General features: G+C 39.9%; 1 protein-coding gene across 1 annotated transcript in view; it reads right to left on the reverse strand.

The window, feature by feature from the left end:
• The window catches only part of EYA2 (EYA transcriptional coactivator and phosphatase 2), a 246,796-nt gene that overhangs the window by 78,895 nt on the left and 148,546 nt on the right, over positions 1 to 19,355 (reverse strand). Inside the window, exons 6-7 of the mRNA XM_036752907.1 lie at positions 7,881 to 7,948; positions 4,719 to 4,896 (exon numbers count right to left, since the gene is read on the reverse strand). Of these exons, the coding sequence (XP_036608802.1) occupies positions 4,719 to 4,896; positions 7,881 to 7,948 (246 nt within the window). The remainder of the gene's footprint in view (positions 1 to 4,718; positions 4,897 to 7,880; positions 7,949 to 19,355) is intronic.

A 19,355-nucleotide genomic window follows, 5' to 3' on the forward strand; every position in this document is an offset into this window, starting at 1 on the left:
CTCTTGTACTAATTCACCTCATATACTCTTTCTCTAGCCAGACTAGATTACTAGTGGTCCTTCATCCACATCCCACACTTTCCATATTCATGCTTTTGCTCACTTCATTATCTCTAGAACCATTACCTTCCTTTTCCTTCCCCTTACCTCACTCCTACCAAATTCTACCTGCTGAAAATTCTTCCAGACCCTGCTGAAAATCTAGCCTTCTATGAAGTCTTCCCTGATGCTTTCCTTAAAATGAGAGCATAGCAGAAGGTCACAGAAATCACCTTTTCTTTCTCTGACCCTGACCTCCCATATATCTCTTGATTTGCACCTCCCTTTGGCGCTATACCCTATTCTGTATTATAGCTGTAGTGTGTGCATGCATGTGTTTTGGTATGTGCCTTGTCTCCCTACCAGGATCAATGAAAAGCTTCTTGAGGGCAGGGACTGTTTAATTTTTGCTCTGCTGTGCCTTACAAAGTACTTTGCATACAGTAGATATTTAATAAATGTTTGTTGAATTAAAACAAGAAAATCCTCCAACTTCCCCAAATATTAGTTTTGAGTAATGTCAGATGTTCAGGTTTTGTACTCTAAATCAGCAGACCATCCAACTGAAGTATGCTGCAATCAGCTGCAAATTGTGCGGTATTTTATATAAATGTTATCACATGCCAACGAAAACTACAGTGGGGAGGGGAGGAATAACATCTGAATATCATATTCAGGCAGTAAAAAGGAGGATAATGATCTGTCAGTAATGTTATAAACCATTTGAGTCTTCAGAATTTTGAAACTAACCACTCAAGGAAATTCTGGATAATTTCAAAAGTATTGGAGCTTTTTATGAGAAATTTCTGAGACACCAACTCTGTCTGTGTACATGTATGTGTGTTTTAAAACAGACAAACAAGAGGTCTGAAGAAGCAAGAAAGCTCAGCTGTAACTGACTTAATCATACCAGTAGATTTAATGTACACTTGTTAGATATACAGTAAAGCCATATCACCTACTTATCTTGGTGTCATACGATCAAGGAAAAATGGAGAGGAAGGCAATTAAGAAAAATTCATCAAAGGAACGTATTTTTTTCTTCCAATATGTTGGGGTTTTGATAGTGAACACAGAAGTCCTTCCCAGTTAAGCCACATTCTCATGTGCCTTTATGACCAGGTTTGGAGATTACAGAATATGGGATTGGGAGTAAAATGCTGATGATTGTTCTCTTCCCTTACATTCTCTGCCACATTCAATTTCCCATTGATTTCCTAGTCTTTTTTTCCTCTGAAAATTTTTTTTGAAGAGACTGAAATACAAAAAGTTGAGTATCCAATGAATATTCAGCTCTCTTAAATTATGGAATGTGCAAGGAAATTGAAGCTTGCAAATGAGGAAAGGGAACAACTTTGAATATTTGAAATATAGAGCACTGGATCAATAGTTAAAAATTTCTGGACTCAAGATCTGGTTCTGCTACTGACTACCTAAGTGACCTTAGGTAAACAATCTAACCACATTAAGCCTCAGTTCCCTATCTATAAAGGGATGGCGATAATAGTATTTGTTCTACTTATCTTGGGCTACTCTGAGGATCAAATAAGGATGTATGTGAAAGAACTTTGTAAACTGTTATATACTATATAAATGTAAAGGATATTATCCTGATTATATTTAAATGATATGTAAATACACAACTCTATTATTAATAATACTTTTATGACACAGGCAAACTATTACTTTGTTCTATTATACCAGGCTCCAACCTCATTCAGAAATAGAATTCATGAATGAGTCAGTTTATATAGTATTCAAGAGACCTCATAAACCACTGGTTCTCTCATCATACCTATGAGAAAGGTGAAATCACCCTTGCTCATGGTAAAAGTGGAAGATGAAATCAATTTTCCAAAGCCACTAAGAAACCCAGGAAGGAAGCAGATGTTAGAGGTGATCCACATTACCAATCCATCAATTTGTTAAGGGAATATTAAGGCCTGCCTTCATACCAGGTGTTGTGGGATACAAAACAAGTAATGGGGATGGTGGTACAGGAGAGGAAGACCATCATTGTCCTCAAGGGGCTTACCATATTACGGAGCTAAAGAGTACAAGATGGCATCTAATCAAATCGTTGCTATATTGTACCATTCAGATTGAAAGGCTATGGGAGTTCAGAGAAGGGAATGAACCAAACACAGTTATATTAGTGGTGGAGACATGGTGCTTCAGAGAACCTTGGAAGGACTCTGAAGGTCCCTGGGAGACAGGCAATCAAAAATTACTCACAGTGTTGATTTTACAACATTTTTGGTAAAGCTATTTGCTTTTAAGCCACCCAAAGCACTTAATTCTGGCAGCCATCAACCTTTCATTAAACAGATGCTACTTTTAAGGCACTTTCCTTCTTACATGGGAAAGAAAAGATACGATTTCAAAATACTTAATTATATTATGGGAGCTCAGAATTTAAAAGGAAGAACTCCATAAATACTACAAAACATTGTTTAAAGGAATAAAGACTGAATAGTTGGGGAAATGTTAATTACTCATGGATAGGCTGAGCCAATTTAATGCAATTTAATTTAATGACTACCTAAATGAACTTAATTATTCAGTATCCTCCCTCTCATAATGCTTGAACCCTGCTCTAACCACACCTTTCCAACCCTATGCTTTAATACTAGCATTTCTATATTCTAATGTTTCACCCAAAGCAGACAAACTGCTATGCTTCATACTTGTGCCACGCTTTCTCACATCCAAGGCTTTCCTTTCTCCTTCCTTACCACCTCCCTACAGCTCTGCCTGCTGAAATCCTACCTATACTTCAAAGCTCAGCTTCACTAATACCTTCTCTAGGAAGACTCCTCTGACTCAGTCAACAAGGAAAATAAGAGATGCTCACATTTAACCCATGCAAAGTGCTTTTCTCCTAAGAACTCTATGAGATAGGCAGTTGTAATCGTAATCAGGGCAGGGCTTTTTGCTGTTCTTCTCTTAAGTGCCTTTAATGACTCTGGCCTTTGTTTGAATGGGGCTAGTAAAGTGGGATTTTTTTGTCTTGGAGTGTTTCTCAGCACTAAGACAATGTAATGGTAATCAGGTCAGGACTTTTTGTTGTCTTCTCCTTTGGAATGCTGAGGTACCTTTGATGAATCTTGCCCCTTCAAATGTAGTGGCCAGCAAAATGGGATTTTTTACTGTTCTTCCAGTGTCTCAGCACTAAGGTTATCAAGTGCCCCAGGGCCCTGAGATGGATGTATAAGACCTGAGGTTGATGTTTGACTTTTGGGGCTCACTCATGGAAGGAGTGTTGAGACTCTGGGCAAGCTGCTGTGACTGCCCCCCAGACCCACTGGTTCTTCTCTAGTAACTATGTATTGTGATTTGATCAGACAAGGTCTGTCTGTTAATGTTTGTAATTTCCGTTTGTATTTGCTCTGAAGTTCAGGGGGCTGAGATTGTTAACCTCTTACAGTTGCTTTCCTTAGAATAGCAGATCAAAGACCTGTGTTAGCAGCCCTTCTGTATGCTGGTGTTATTGGTAGCTGCCAGCAGATTGTTGTGACAGCAGTAGTGAGCTCAAATGAGACAATGTCAGTAAAGGCCCTGCAAGCCTTTAGGCACCATGTAAATGTTAGTTATTATAATGCACGGTTTGTTCTTGCCTCACATACTTACTATGTATCATGGTCATTTGTGTGTCAGGCCCCAAAGGGCAGCTTCTTCGTCTTCTTCATCTTTGTAACCCTTCCCTGATCAGCCTTCCCCCCCCCCCCCCCCCCACTGCAGTGTAATACAAGGTCTCACACATGATAGGTGCTGATACACACTTTGTTTCTTCACATATATTGGTATTTGATCCTCACAGAAACCCTATAAGATAACTAGGAAATGTAGGAAGTTTGTTTGATGAAAGAATGGATGCTAAGAGAAATAGGAGTGGAGAAGGAAATGGCAAACCACTGCAGTTATCTTTGCCAAGAAAATCTCATGGATGGCTAATCTCATGGATGGCTAATCTCATGGATGGCTAATCCATGGAAATGGCAAACCACTGCAGTTATCTTTGCCAAGAAAATCTCATGGATGGCTAATCTCATGGATGGCTAATCTCATGGATGGCTAATCTCATGGATGGCTAATCCAAGATATCCAAGATAACTAGGAAATGTAGGAAGTTTGTTTGATGAAAGAATGGATGCTAAGAGAAATAGGAGTGGAGAAGGAAATGGCAAACCACTGCAGTTATCTTTGCCAAGAAAATCTCATTGGCGTGCTAATGTCCATAGGGGCAAGAAGATTTGGACATTACTAACCGAATGAACAACAAAAGAAAAACGGAATCAAGATGTTTCCCTTTTTAAATTCAAAACTAATTCTGGATTCTAAATTCCCACTTCAGCTCTATGTATTGAGGGCAGCTGTCCCTGAATCTCTCATTTACCATGTGCCAAGGACAGTGCCATGAACAGCTACAATGGTCTACTAAATACCCGTGAGAGGCAGCCTGGTGTAGTGAGTATAACACTGGACTTACAATCAGGAAGCCTTGGATCCAAATCTCATTGGACACTAGCTGTGTGACCCTGGGCTAAGTGACTTAACTTCTCTGTTTCCTCATCTGTAAAATAAAAGGGTGGAACTTGCTGATCTCTAAGGTCCCTTCTGGCTCTAAATCTATGAGCCTGTCATCTGTATTCTTGCTTTTCATGATACAATATACTTACCAGCAAGTGATTCTGAGCTCTGACTGGTAACATTGTGTGAAGACTCCTGAAGTGCATATGTGGATGTGGAAAGGGGCGAAGGGCTGATGCTGTTGGCAGACACGTATGGAGAGTTGTAGGAAGAGCTGTAATACTGGGAGTATTGGCTCTGAGTAAAGCCTGGGTAGGATGGATATTCCTTAGGAAACACAAAAAGACAAAGGTAGGAAATAAAACATCATTTCTTAGCCTCCCTTTGCTGCGACCCCGCCCACCCCCCCCCACCCCCCCCCTGCCATCTCAGGTATGGGTCATGGTGTGGTGTCATGGAGAGGATGAGAAGAGTCACAAAACTGCAGACCTGGAAGTGAGTTTGATATTTACTCTATACAACTTCTATGCAAATCAAGAATCCTCCATGTGAATCATGAGCTGCCCGTACAATACCCCGATAAGTGGTGATCAAATCAGCTTCTTGAAGGTCTCCAGAAGCTCTAGAATGTACTATCCCATAAGGCAACTCATTTTTGCTTTTCAAGGCTCTAGTTTTTTTTTTTTTTAATTTTTAGAGATTTAGGAGGGGAAGATTTACTGAGGAAATGTTAGGACATAATGGAATATAATAATTTAATGGCTGTTTTTGGTTTAATTTTGTGTTTGATTTACATTTGAAAACCTAGAGTAAGTCAAGAAGTACCTGGGCTAAGACAGTGTTGGAGGTGGGGGGGTGGGAGTAGGTACTGGTGTTTGTTGTAGTTATAAAAACTTTTAAAACTATCTTTAGCTACAGCACCAGTGCTCACTAATCCCCACACTCTACATGTGGGTGTTGATATAATTCCCTTCGGCACATCTCTAACCAGAGAGATGGGATGTATTCTCCCATATTATTTCATGCAGGGAAATCACAATGGGAATTTCATGAGGAATATTGCTCATACCCTCCATCATTCTCTGTTATGTTTTGCTAAAGGATTTATGTATTTTAAAAAATAAATGCATTATTTATTTTTAACATCTTTTTCTTTTTAAATTTTGAGTTCCAATGTCCTTCCCTCCCTCCCTCTGAATCTCCCTCCTCCCACTGGGAAGGCAAGCAAAATGCTATTAATTATATATGTGAAATCATGCAGAACATATTTCCATTTTAGCCATATTGTAAAAAAAACATAAAGCGAGAAAATTATACTTTGATTCGCACTCAGAATTCATTAGTTCTCTCTCTGGAGACGGATAGCATTTTTTCATCACGAGTTCTTTGGAATTGTCTTGAAACATTGTATTAATCAGAGTAGCCAAACCTTTCACAGTTGAACATCATTAAAACATTGCTGTTATTACAACATTGCACAGTGATCTCCCAGTTCTTCTAACTTCACTTTGCATCAATTCATACAGCTCTTGACATGGTTTTGTTTTTTAAATCTAGTTATTTGTTTATTTTATTTTTCTTATGATCTGGAAACCATCTCCTTGTAACACCCCATGGTCCCAGTTTTGTTCTCTGAAGCCAAGCAGAACAAGTCTGATTGGCCATATTAAAGCCTATTGGCTTTAAGATACCTGGAGTCATCTCCTTCCCCTGCAACAAAATCTTCTCCTCTCTCGGCTAATCATCCTGCACCACCCTTCATATGGTATGCTCCTTTTATCTCTCACCATCTTAGCTATCCTTTCTTCTTTGATCCTACTAAAATACCATGTTCAGTCAATCTCAAATTAATTTAAATCATCTCAAAACTGGAGAACTGATAAGGAAAAACTTCCTATCTCAGTAAAAGACTAGGACTGTTGTTTGTGGAAGGTGGTACAAATACTCAGAGGAAGCACAGTAGAGTAGGAAAGACAAGTCCACTCCCTTTGGACTGGAGTTGGTAGACCTAAGCACAAATGGTACCTTGGTCATTTAATACTGTATGGCCTTGGCAGTCTCTTGATTTCATCCGTAAAACTGAGGTGGTTGTACTAGTTGGCCTCCAAAGCTCCTCTGGCTCAATATCTATGACCTTATGATCTCATGAGATGCAGCTGCTATGTTAGATGGCTTTGTTTTTTCTTTGTTACAAGGAAGGGTTTGAGGAGTGGGTGTCAAGGGGAAAAACGACTGTTGGCAACAAACTTAAAGAAAATAAAACACTGTTTACAGGACCAGAGTTTAGATTCACAGAGCACAAAGCAATTTTCAGAGACAGCTTCTAATGTCCTCCAATTTTAGAGTAAATGCCTTTAAAGATCTTTTGGTTCAGCTTCCTGAACTGCCAGATTAGGAAACTAAGAATCAGACAGAGAAAAAGATTTGCTAGTTCCCTTAACATACATCTCTAACTCTGGATTTGGTAATCCTATTTAAAACCACACTTACAGATGGCAAACACAATTCAACCCTTTTATAACACAGATATCTATCTGGGGAATAGGAAGAGAGGGAATGGGCATTTATCAAGTGCTTAGTATGTCCCAGGCACTGTGCTAAATGCTTTACAAATATTATCTTTGATCTTCACAACCATCCTGAGAGGTAGGTGCTATTACTGTCTCCATTTTACAGTTGAGGAAACTGAGGCAAACAGAAGTTAAGTGAGTTGTCCTTGGTCAATAGTTAGTGTCTGTTGCCACATTTGAACTCAGGTCTTCCTGACTCCAGGTCCAGTGCTCTATCCAAAGTACCACAAAGCTGCCTTGGCTAGAGTGCCTCTTAATTCAGGGAGGACTAACACTTGATAATGCAGGCTAAGCCATCTTGCATCAGGATTTAATTGCATTCATCAGCTGTGTTTAATGGTGGAAAGAGTGCTGAACTTGGAGCCAGGAGACCTGGGTTTGAATCTCGCCTCTGATACCTATTAGTTGTGTGCCCCCTGACAAGTTATAATTTCTCAAAGCATCAGGTTCTTCAACTGTAAAATGAGGATAATAAGAATGGTACTACATACCTCTCAGTTGAAGGGAAATAGCTTTAGTAACCTCAAAGTGCCATACAAAGTGAAAATGACAATTGTGGTAGTAATTCCAGCAGTAAGATCTGACCCAAATCATAGCCAAATCCATGAAAGAATGAACAGGCCAGGTGACAGCTGTATCAGACTTTACCAGCAGTTTGCCCAAATGCTTTGATTTTAAGCTAATGTTTCGTTTCAAAAAGGAAAGGGCTGTCTCTCCAATCTATCACTAATGACTCTGTACCTGATGCATGGTTCCGAATCCTGCTGAGTTGGTCAAGCCATTTGCCCCTTGATAAATCCCTGAGGCACCTGCAGAAAGGAAAGAGATATATACTGATAATTAGATTTCTTACCCCTGTGAGAAGGGGTGGGGGGATACAGACACAAAACACTCATCACTTTAAGTGATGGGCAGTGATAAGTACAGCATTGCACATACATAAGCATACAGGTAGCCAGTCTAGACTTTTGGGGCATGTGGTTTTTAAAATGTTACTGCCCTTTGTCAAGTTAGTTCTGATTTCTGCCTATAAAATGAAAGGCAATAAATCACCAAAGTCAGGGGCCTACTTATAGCACAAGGACTAGCATGGGACAATATATCACGTATTGAAAGGCATTTTAAAAACAACCATTAAGCCCAGTCAAAATAAAAGCCCATAAGGGAACTGAGAAAAAGCAGATCCAGCCTCAGCTGGGAAACGAGGCACCCAGCCAGTCAGCTTTTTATCCTATTCTTTTTTTTAAAAGGTAATTTGAAGATTTTTGCATCCTCCCTCAAGACGTGTAGTTATGTGCACAAAGAATGGAAATTCTGGCACGCTAACATCTGAAATGACAGGAACTGAGGGAGCTACTTAGATGAAATACGAGATGATGCACAGGAAAACGTAAGACCTAGGCTGCAGTCCTTGTTCTACCATGAATTTGCTATATGACCTTGGGCAAGTTATATTCTTCTCCCTGGACCAGTTTATCAACTGTCAATACTTCAGTGGACATTTGTAATTGGAGAGCATCCAGAGGAACGTTATCAAGATAGCGAAGGTTAAAAGAACTAGGAATGTTTAACTTGCAGAAGAGAAGATTCATGTGTGTGAGGGGGGAAGGTCATGATATTTGTCTTCAAGTATCTAAGGGCTGTCATGTGGAAGACATTAGACTTGTTTTGTGAGGTTAGGAGAAACTTCCTAACATAGTTATCAAAAAGGAGAATATACTGCCTTGAGAAGCAGTAAGTCCTCTATCATCGAAGGTCATTAAGCAGAGGTTGGGTGACCACTTGTGAGAAGGTAAGCTCCTTGAGGGCAAGAACAGTTCCCATCCCAGTCTTTGGATGCCCAGTGCCTAGAAATACCTGGCCATAGTAGGTCCTTAACAATCTACTCCTCTCATAAATCCTCTATACTGGTTCCTCCAGGATTAAAAAAAAAAATCACGGGTACCAGTGAGGATGCATTGCTTATGTCAGTCTTCAATCTCTTCAATGATTAGATTACCTTCCTCTTTCCTTTTCTAATTCCTGGATGATACTTTTTAAAAATTAATTTTTTTCTATTATCCAACTTCTTCCCCCCAGTTTCCCCTATTAGGAAAAAGGAAAAACAGAACCCTTGTAGCAGATATGTACAGTGAAGCAATACAAACTCCCATGTTGGCCATGCCTAAAAATGCATCTCATTCTGCATATTAGTCCATCACCTCTGCTAGCAGAGGGGTAGCATTCTTTATTATCAGTCTTCTGGAATCATGACTGATTACTGATAAGAGTTCTGAAGTCTTTCAAAGCTGAAATTTTTATGATGCGGTTACAGTATAAATTATTCTCTGGTTCGGCTCAATTCACTCTATATCAGTTTATACTATTCTTCCCAAGTTTCTCTGAAACCATCTTTTTCATCATTTCTTAAAATTGTATTATTCCATTACATTTATACAACGTAATTTGTTCAGCCATTCCTCAACTGATGTTCCCCCTTAGTTTCCAGTTCTTTTACTACTACAAAAACCTATATTTTTGTAATATATAGGGCCCTTTCCTCTTTCTTTGATCCTGTAATGGTATAGATGGGTTAAAAGATATGTATAGTTTAGTAACTTTTTGTGTAGATTTCCAGATTTCATTCCAGAATAGCTGTATCAGTTCATAGTTCCACTAAAAATGTATCAACACATCGATTTTTCTCACAGCTCCTCCAACACCTGTCATTTTCCTTTCCAATCTAATGGATATGAGATGGAACTGCCCTTCCTTCCAACGTGCGTTTGTAAAATAATTAGCAATATGGAACATTTTTTCATATGACTATGAATAACTTGGATTTCTTTTCTTGAGAACTGCCTGTTTATATCCTTTGACCATTTGTCAATTGGGGAATGGCTCTTATTCTTATAAATTTGAGGCACTTCCTTACATCTCTTGGAAATGAGACCTTTATTAGAGAAAATTTTCTGCAAGGATTTTTCTTGGCTAACTGCTTGTCTTTTAATCTTAGCTGCACTTAGATTGGTTTATGCAAAATCTTTTTAATTTTATGCAGTCAAAAATGTCTGTTTTATCTTCTGTGATCCTCTCTATCCTTTGTTTAGTTAACTGTTCCCTTATCCATAGATCTGAAAGGTAATTTCTTCCTCATTCCTCTAATTTATTTATGATGTGACTTTTTATATTTAGGTTATATAGCCATCTGGAGCTTATCTTGGTATATGGTTTGAGTCGTCAGTCTAAGCCTAATTTCAGCAGTGTTCTCCAGTTTTTGTCAAACAGTGATTCCTTATTCCAGTAGCTGGGATCTTTGGGTTTTGGATGATACCATTTACATCACTAATAAAATAAGGCATAAAACAGGGAGCCCTTAAAGGTCCTCTTGTCCTTCTATTTTATATAACACTTCCATTTTATTAATGACAACCAGAGGTTAAGTGGTTAGTCTAAGATCATGCAGGTAATAAGTGATGGAGTCAGCTTTTGAATTTAGGTCTTTTGATTCAAATCTTTCCACTGCACTAAACTTTCTCCTCCTCATTCTCCATTTTATTCCTTGTAGATGGTAAATCCATTACTTATCGATCTGTTGAGGTCCTCTAGATGCTCTTATTTGTGGATGTCATAGAGCTAACTACAAATCCCCAGATGATGATGACTACTATTCCAACTGCTGCTGTTGCTACTACTACTACTACTGCAGTTAAGGCTTCCAACTTCTTATGCTACTATGATTCCTCAAATCAGACCATGGATCCTCAAAAGGGAATGCTTAAGAATCTACATGGGAAAAGCCAAAGAGATGAAGAGTGCTTACTGCCCAGATTTGCAGCTGAATGGACAGTTCACTGAATTAGTAAAGTAGTACATATCCACTGCAGACGGACAATGACCTGGGCTGAATAGGAGGAAACTGCACAGTAATTTATATTCCTGAGCTATTCTTTGACACAAAAATCCACATTTTAAAATCAACGATATTATTTTATGTATATTATAATATATGATACCATTTATTTTTATTTATAATATTTTAACATCAATAATCTTCCAATAATGCTACATGGCTGTGAATCACAGAAAACTATTATCTCCAAGGAACTAAAATCAGGTCACCCAAAGGTCAATAGATAGATTCAGGACAGACACAAGTGGGCTGTAGCATATTACCAATAATCAGTTTTAAAAATCCGTATGATGAGTTGGATAGGATGAACTCTAAAGCGCCTTCTCATTCTAATGTTTTACATTCTAAACTCTTTTCCAGGTCTGAATTGTATGTTCTATCTTCTAAGGTCCTTTCCAGCTCTGTGATTCTATGTCATGCCACTTGTCCAATCAAGTCAAGTATTTATCAGATACAGGACAAAAAAGAGGTAAATTACACTGGCCTCTGAAAACCTAGAAGTTCTTAGAATGAAGTGCTCAATAAATAAGTGTTGAATGAATATTTGTTGTTGTTGTTCAGTTGTTTCAGTTGTGTTCGACTCTTCATGACCACATCTGGCGTTTTCTTGGCAAAGATTCTGGAGTGGTTTGCCATTTTGTTCTCCAGATCATTTTACAGATGAGGAACTGAGAAAAACAGGGTTAAGTGACTTGACCAGGGTCGTACAGCTAGTAAGTGTTTGAGGCCAGACTTAAATTCATGAAGATGATCTTCCTGATCCTAAGCCCACCACTCTATCCACTATGCTACTTAGCTGCCTGAATATTTACTTATATGAAATTATAAAGTATTTACATGAAATTATAAAGTACTCAGAATATAGATTTAGAGATCATCAAATCTCACCCTCTCATTTTATAGATGGAGAAACTAAGGCAAAGAAAGGGGAAAAATCTTGTCTCGGGGTGCATAGGTTGTCAGTGAGAGAGGCAATATTATGACACACTTCTCCTTACTCCCATCCTTGGGTCTTTCCAATATTGTTATCATCATGATTATTTTCAATCCTCATTGAATCAGTAAGATTCCTGCTAGCCTTTCCCATCAGGAAGGAGATGGCCAGAAGATAAAGAAAAGTGTGGTAAGAAAGTACCTACATCTCTAGGCAAGTGTCTGATGGAAGCTGGCCCACATCCCATTCAAGTCAGAAGATTCTTCAATAGCAGCTCCACCCACAGGCAATCTTCCCAGGGCTCAGACAGGAGCCCTGAACATGACACTGTCCCCTCTCCTACTTCCTGGAATGAGTGCTTCATGTTGGGGTCAACCCACTGAATTCTTCCATTGTAGCAAGGCATGCTGGGGTACCACACTGCTCTCTGTGGGCTGCCCAGGCATGCTGGCTAGAAGGAATGTGCCAGTCCCTTCGTTCAAAGTTGATTGGCTCTAGCCTAGTCACTATGGTAACTAGTTGGCCTTTCCATTTGACAGCAGAAGTTGTCCCCATCTTGTCCCCTTGGGTCAGGGACCCAAAGGGAAGAGACACAGAGATGAACATGTCTTATCTGTCTCTATGGCTTCTTTCTTCTCTTTACTAGGTACATTTTCTTTTTTTCTGAAAGAAAAGAACCAGCTCTATTTAGAGCTGCTTAGCCAGGATTTAGAAACAAATAATCCTCAGTATCTTCACTTGGTATCCTTTCTCCAAAATATCCTCTTGTTTGTTTTTTATTTTAAGACGCTGGATTAGCTGGGGAATGGACAGCTGAACAAACTTCAGTTAGCCAAGTGCAGTCACAAAGCACATGTAGTGAGAAATATATCTTGTGCCAAAGGCAAACAAGGGGGTGGGGACAGGGGAGACAGCCCCAGAACTAATTTGCCACCACATGTAGCCCTTTAAGCATTTTTTTGAGAAAGGTCAGGCAGTCAGCCACTGCTTTGAGGACTCTTCTGGCACCTCCATCTATGTTCCTATCCCCTTTATGATGGTTAGGGTACACAAAAGGGGATTCAGAGGGCTGATATCAGGGAAATCAGTTCCTCAGAAGGAGACCCTAAAAACAAATAAACAACCAACCAAACAAAAACCACACCCTGCGTTCCAACAGACTGATTTACAGAAACTCAATTCCTGACTGATCCTTAGCTTTCTTATCTATAAAATGAGGAGGCAAGACAAGATGGTTCTCTAAGGATCCTTCCAGCTCCATCATTCTATATTCTAAGGTCTTTCCTTGCAGTTATAAAATTCTATGACTCCAATTCACAGTGTTCCTCTTTGATCACCTACTAGAAGAATAATGTAATAGTTTAAAGCTTTGGGCAAGTTAGGATCTTAAGGGCCAAACTGTTCTCCTCTCTCATAGGTCTTGACCTCCCCTTCTGCCTCCATAGTCTGGACGATGAGACCTGTTAATAGCTACGCAAGTGTCAAAGCTTTCTTGAAATGCCAGAATTGTACCTGGAGTCGGGCAAACATTTCTTACTCCTCCAAGTTCTATCTTGTTTTTGTTCCTTCTAAATCTGTTTTCCCTTTGTATGCAATTTAACAGCCCAATACTATACAGGCTGGAGAGAATCCTGGAGAAGTCTTTTCTGAACAGAGGGAAAAATAATAGAGCCCCATTGCTTACAGGCAAATATTAACAACTTTCTGAGAACACAAAACAGCTCTTGTATACTGACGCTGAAAACAATACGGATGGGAATTTTTGATCCTTCTACACTGTCAGTTTGAAAAGATCCATCATCTTTTATTAAAGCTGTCAGTAGGGGGCCGGGGTCCCCCGGGGGGACACTCTATGTGTAAATTGGGAAGAGAACATGTTTATTGCTCCGATTCTTGCACATGATACTGTGTCTTCCTGTTTTCCAAACGATTAGAGATAATTACATAAAAGACGGAGAACCTGCAATATTGGAATGAACTCACAATGAACTCTGTACCAGCTGTGTAATCACAGGGCAACTTCACAGTCTCCTAGCAAATTCAAGACCAGATTCTACATGGCGGATTAAACAGCTCAAAAAATATCTATATAAAAGAAAGAGTGAGCAAGCAAGCGGCTCTAAGGAGGTAACTTTCCTTTCTGGGAAACTTGGCTTAAAACACTTCTTGCAACAGAATGTGCCCCAACTCTCTGCCACGGTTAGATGACTTGGTTTCTTTCTTTCCTGCTTTTTCTTCACTTTTTAAATACTCAAGAGAAGGTGGCTGAGTCAGGGATTAGGAGGGGGAAGCAAGGGAAAGAAGTGTTTATTAATACCCTGGATTCATGCCTCCCTTTAATACTGGGTGACTGCTGTATTCACAGCCTTCGTGGCCAACCATTCCCCTTTCCAAGAAGTACATAGTAGTAGCAAGCATAAAATGTTTTGGGATACTCTCCTGAGGCCTGGCAGCTAGGTGGTGTAGTAGAGAGCTGGGCCTAAAAAAAAAAAATCGGAAAGCCCTTAGTTCAAATCCAGTCTCAGGCACTTACTAGCTGTGTGACCCTGAACAAGTCATTTAACCTCCATCTGCCTCAGTTTCCTAGACTGTAAAATAGGGAATAATGATAGCACCTACTTCACAGGACTGGTTTTAGGATCAAATGGGATGGTATTTGTAAAAGCACTTAGCATAGTGCCTGGCACATAGTAAGTACTTAACAAATGCTTATTCCTTTCTTCTTTCCTGGCCTCTATCCAATGCTGGGCCATCTCCAGTTGTTCTGACCTAAGTCTTGCCACTGAACTCCCATGACTCTGGAGGAGAAAGTGAGGCTGATGACTTTGCACAGCCCTGCCTCACTTAAATCCAATTCATTTGCAAATCATGACATCACCTTCCTGACATCATTGGTTCTCTTAGAGAACAACAACCTCCTTCATTAGCCTTCACTAGCACAGCTGAAACTTTCAATGAACAAAACTTCACAAAGTAGAACAGAAAACAGTCAAGTAAACTCCTTTTGATTATATGTGTTTAAAAGAGGGAGAAAAGCTTCACAGGTAATCTGAAAGATTTAAAAATAATTTTGTTTGGCTTTGGGATGGCCTTACATCAATTTTCCTCATTCATTCATTCATTCCATAAACATTTATTAAGTGCCTAACATATGCAACATACAGTGCTAGAAACTGGGGGAAGATATACAGATAAATAAGACTTCATCCCTCCCCCCTCATGGAGCTTACAACCTCGTAATAATAACAGCTGACACGTATGCACTGCTTTATCATTTACAAAATCCTCTCTGAACAACTATCCTTTGAGGGAGGTAAAACTATGTTTTGTTCCTCCAACTTTGAAGATGAGGTAACTGAGGTGAATTAAGGTAAAATTACTTGCCAGGGGTAACATAGGTGGTAAGTGGCAAAATTGTGACTAAAAACTCAGGTCTTTGGGCTCCAAATTCTTTTGATCACACTTCAGTACATTTTTTTTTTACAGTCCCAGACTCAAAGTAGACATATAATAAACACTTGTTGATTGATCTTGCTTGAGGTAATATTCAAATGATGTTAGGGTAACATTACAATTCAATTCAATAGACATTTATTAAGTGCCTACTATGTACCAGGAACTAGGCTAAAGTGCTAGAAATTGAACTAAGAAAAAGTGGCAGTCCCTGCCATCAAGGAGCTTACAATTTAACAGGGGAAGACAACACACAAAAGGAAGCTGCAACACAGTGAATGCACTGTAGTTGACAAGTAGAAGGGGAAAATCAGCTGGCAAAATAGTAATTTCATAGAGTTTTTCCTATCTGTGAGAGAACTGAGAGAACATTTAGACCAACCCATTCATTCAACAGATGAAGAAAGCAAGGCGCAGACAGAGGTACTGACTTGCCTGAGGTCACAGGGTGACTTAAGCAATTAAGTGGCACAATGGACAGAGTGCTGGGTCTGGAGTTAGGACTTGAATTCAAATGTGGCCTCAGACACGTAGTGGCTGTGTGACTCTGGGCAACCTACTTAATCCTTTTGCCTCAGTTTCCTCAACTGTCAAATGAGCTGGAGAAGGAAATGGCAAATCATTCCAGTATCTCTGCCAAGAAAACCCCAAATGGGGTCACGAAGAGTGGGACACAATTGAAAAGACTCAACAACAAATAACACATAGGGTGACTTAGCAGCAATATGACTAGAATCCAGGTATGCTAATTCCTAGTTCAGTGCCCTTTCCATTATACTATGATGCCTCTTTTGAATGGTCTTCTCTTGACATCTCCTTCATCTAGAATGCTTTCTTCTTACCTCACTCTTAACTTATTGTGATAATCCAGATTTATCTTAGTAAGCAGGTAGATGGGCAGCCTAAATATTTTGGTAGATAGAATACCAGAGTTGGAGCTAGGAGAATTGGGTTCAAATCCTATCTCAGACACTTGGCCTCATGGGCAAATTACCTAAGACTCTGAGGCTCCAGCTTCCTCATCTGACCTAGATGCAGTGAGGAAAGGAAGAGAAAAAACAAACGCATTACACAGATGTGATTTATTATTACTAGTCAGTTCCATGGGGGAAGTGATGAACAGAGAAGGTAAATGAATTGCACAGGGTCACAGTACAAAGGAAAGCCCTTCTCACCAGGCTCAGCCTCAGTCCTGAGACGTTCATGGAGTTGTACTCTAAGCATTGTACCTGTTATGCCAGGTGATGTGGTACTGCCCTGGGAAGGCCACGCCATCTAGTTTGCCTCTGACTCCTACTTCTCAAATCAGAAACACAAAATGAGCCTCTTGAATCTTCTCCATATGCAAGCATGGGACACATCTGCCTTTGATCACATCAGCTGCTAAATGTCACAATAGCCTCATTCACAGGTAGCTCAAAGAACATTTAACTGGTAATAAAACAATCTGAACGCTGGAAGAAACCACTGCAGATACACTGGGCTATAAACGTTGCTCTGCCATGCAGGGTCACAGCCATACTATACTTTGTATTCTATATGTACATACCCAGATGAATATTCACAACACATAAATGGAGACCAAGAATAGAGAGACTGGGTCCCTCATGACAAAGCAAAACCTCCCTAGTTACCCTCTTCAGTACAGGGGGTCCAGGCTGAGGAGTACCCATATACTCTTTACTCCCACTTCCGGATCTTTCTTCTATGGCTATCACTCATTCATGTCTCACGCCATCTATTTGGATCACCTAGTCAATAGCCTGGTTGCAATTACTTGACAGCTTCCCAGTTCATTTTCCCTCCTTCCTCAAGGAGTTTATTAGCACCTGGTTCACAGGCTTCTTCTCTACCTCAATCCCAATCACTTTCCCTCCTGGGAATTTACACACACACACATACAGACACACAGACAGACAAAACACACACACACACACACACACACACAGCCTTTCAGTTCATCTGTCCCTTTGATTCCTGTGGCTCATACTTTGCCTCTATCTCATTCATCCACAGGGATGATTACATCTTTGATTAGACAAAGCAAAGGAGGAGAGAATAGGGGCTGACACCTAGAGATTTTGAGATGGTGGACAGGGGAGGAGGGGGCGCTCACAACAGAGAGCTTCTGTTTTCTCAGCAGAAGTAGTAAGGTCCTCTTCTGAGCCCGGGGCATAAGAGGCTTGAGAAGAAAAGAGAAAGACCCGAAGCATCCACTGTGGGGAGTACAACTGAAAGTCAGTTAGAGAAGAATAAGGGGATCACTGTGTGTCAGTAAGGGCCTAGGTAACATGATGACAACAGGTACCATCAATTTCCAGTAGACTCAGTCAGCCTAAATGTGTTATTTCTGTTCAGTGCTCAGTAGCATGTAAATGGGAGCAGACAGGGCAGCTGCTTACTTTGGTACCTTTTCAACTTGTGTTTCTGCCTCCCTTATGAAGGTCTGAAACTCCTTCCTCTGATCATAACCTCCTAAACTTCCACCCCTCTCTCTTCCTCACTTCTCTTAAACCTACTCTGCATCCTCACTGTGCTTTCTACTCACTCCATAGTGAGTCAAGCAACAAGTATTTATTAAGAGCCTACTGTGCGTGAGGCACAGGAGATACAAATTCAAAGAATAAAACAATCCCTATTCACAACAGGCTTATGTTTTAATAGAGGACAGGAGTGTATACATATATATGTATATATATATATTTACATAGCATAAATATAAAGTAAATGAATATTAATATACAAAGTGGTTAAATACAAAGTAGTTGAGGAGGGAGGGTAATAGCAATTGAGGTGGAGGGGATCAAAAAATAATTCAATCAGAAGACAGTGCCTGGGATATATCTTCAAGGAAGAGAGGGATTCTATAAGGGGGAAGGAAAGAGGGGTACATTCCAGGCATGGGGGACAGCCAGTTCAAAGGCAATAAACACAAACATATACACACTTAAATTCACACACACATATGTATATATGTATGTATACACACACTCTCCTACTTCATCTGTCCTACTCTGGGTTCATTTTTTTCCATTTGTAGTCCTGACCCAAAGTTGTCACTTTAATAATACACTGGCATGTTGAAGTGGATAGAAAGCTGGCCTTGGAGTCAGGAAGATTTGTGTTTAAATCTTGCCCCTGACAAACACTGGCTGGATATCACTTGACCTCTCAGTATCTTAGGCTATAATCTAAGACCATAAACCACAGGACATATGATAATCTACACTAGTTGGGGGCATTTCTTCATCTAAGAGTCCCCAACAACAATGAAATCCCAGGTCCAATTCCTGTCTTTACCCATTTATCAGATCACTGCTTTGCCTCCTTGTTCTATTTCTCTGCCTTGCCAAATCCCAACCCTAGGTGATCCTAAACAACCTCTCCCTGTGCTCCCACTTTCATTCTGTGAATACTGCTAAAGTACTCATACCACAGGCTGACTGGGTCTACTACAAATTGATTCTTCCTCTAACCTCAAGTTGAGGGTATCTAGGTCGCACAGTAGATAGAGCACTGGGCTTGGAATCAGGAATATTCATCCTCATGAATTCAAATCAAAGCCTCAGACACTTACTAGCTGTGTGACCCTAGGCAAGTCACAGTTTCTTCATCTATAAAATGAGCTGGAGAAAAACAGAGAGTTGGAAAGAGGTGGAGAAAGAAACCCAGGATTTCTACCAAGAAAACCCCACATGAGATTATGAAGAGTCTGACACAACCAAAAAACTACTCAACAACAAAAACCTCAGGCTGGTTCTCACTTTTCTTTTTCTCTCACGGATACTTTACTGCACTCTATATAGCAGATATTTCAGACCTTTTTTTTCCTCTTTAAGGTTCCTACATTGTGCTCACAGGAGAACATAACCACCTTCTCTTTACTGAGAAAATAGGTTCTCTGTTGTGAGTTCTTTCTTCCTTCCTATTCTATACC

The sequence above is a fragment of the Trichosurus vulpecula genome, chromosome 3 (genome assembly GCF_011100635.1).
Source record: "Trichosurus vulpecula isolate mTriVul1 chromosome 3, mTriVul1.pri, whole genome shotgun sequence".
NCBI classification, from domain to species: Eukaryota; Metazoa; Chordata; class Mammalia; order Diprotodontia; family Phalangeridae; genus Trichosurus; species Trichosurus vulpecula.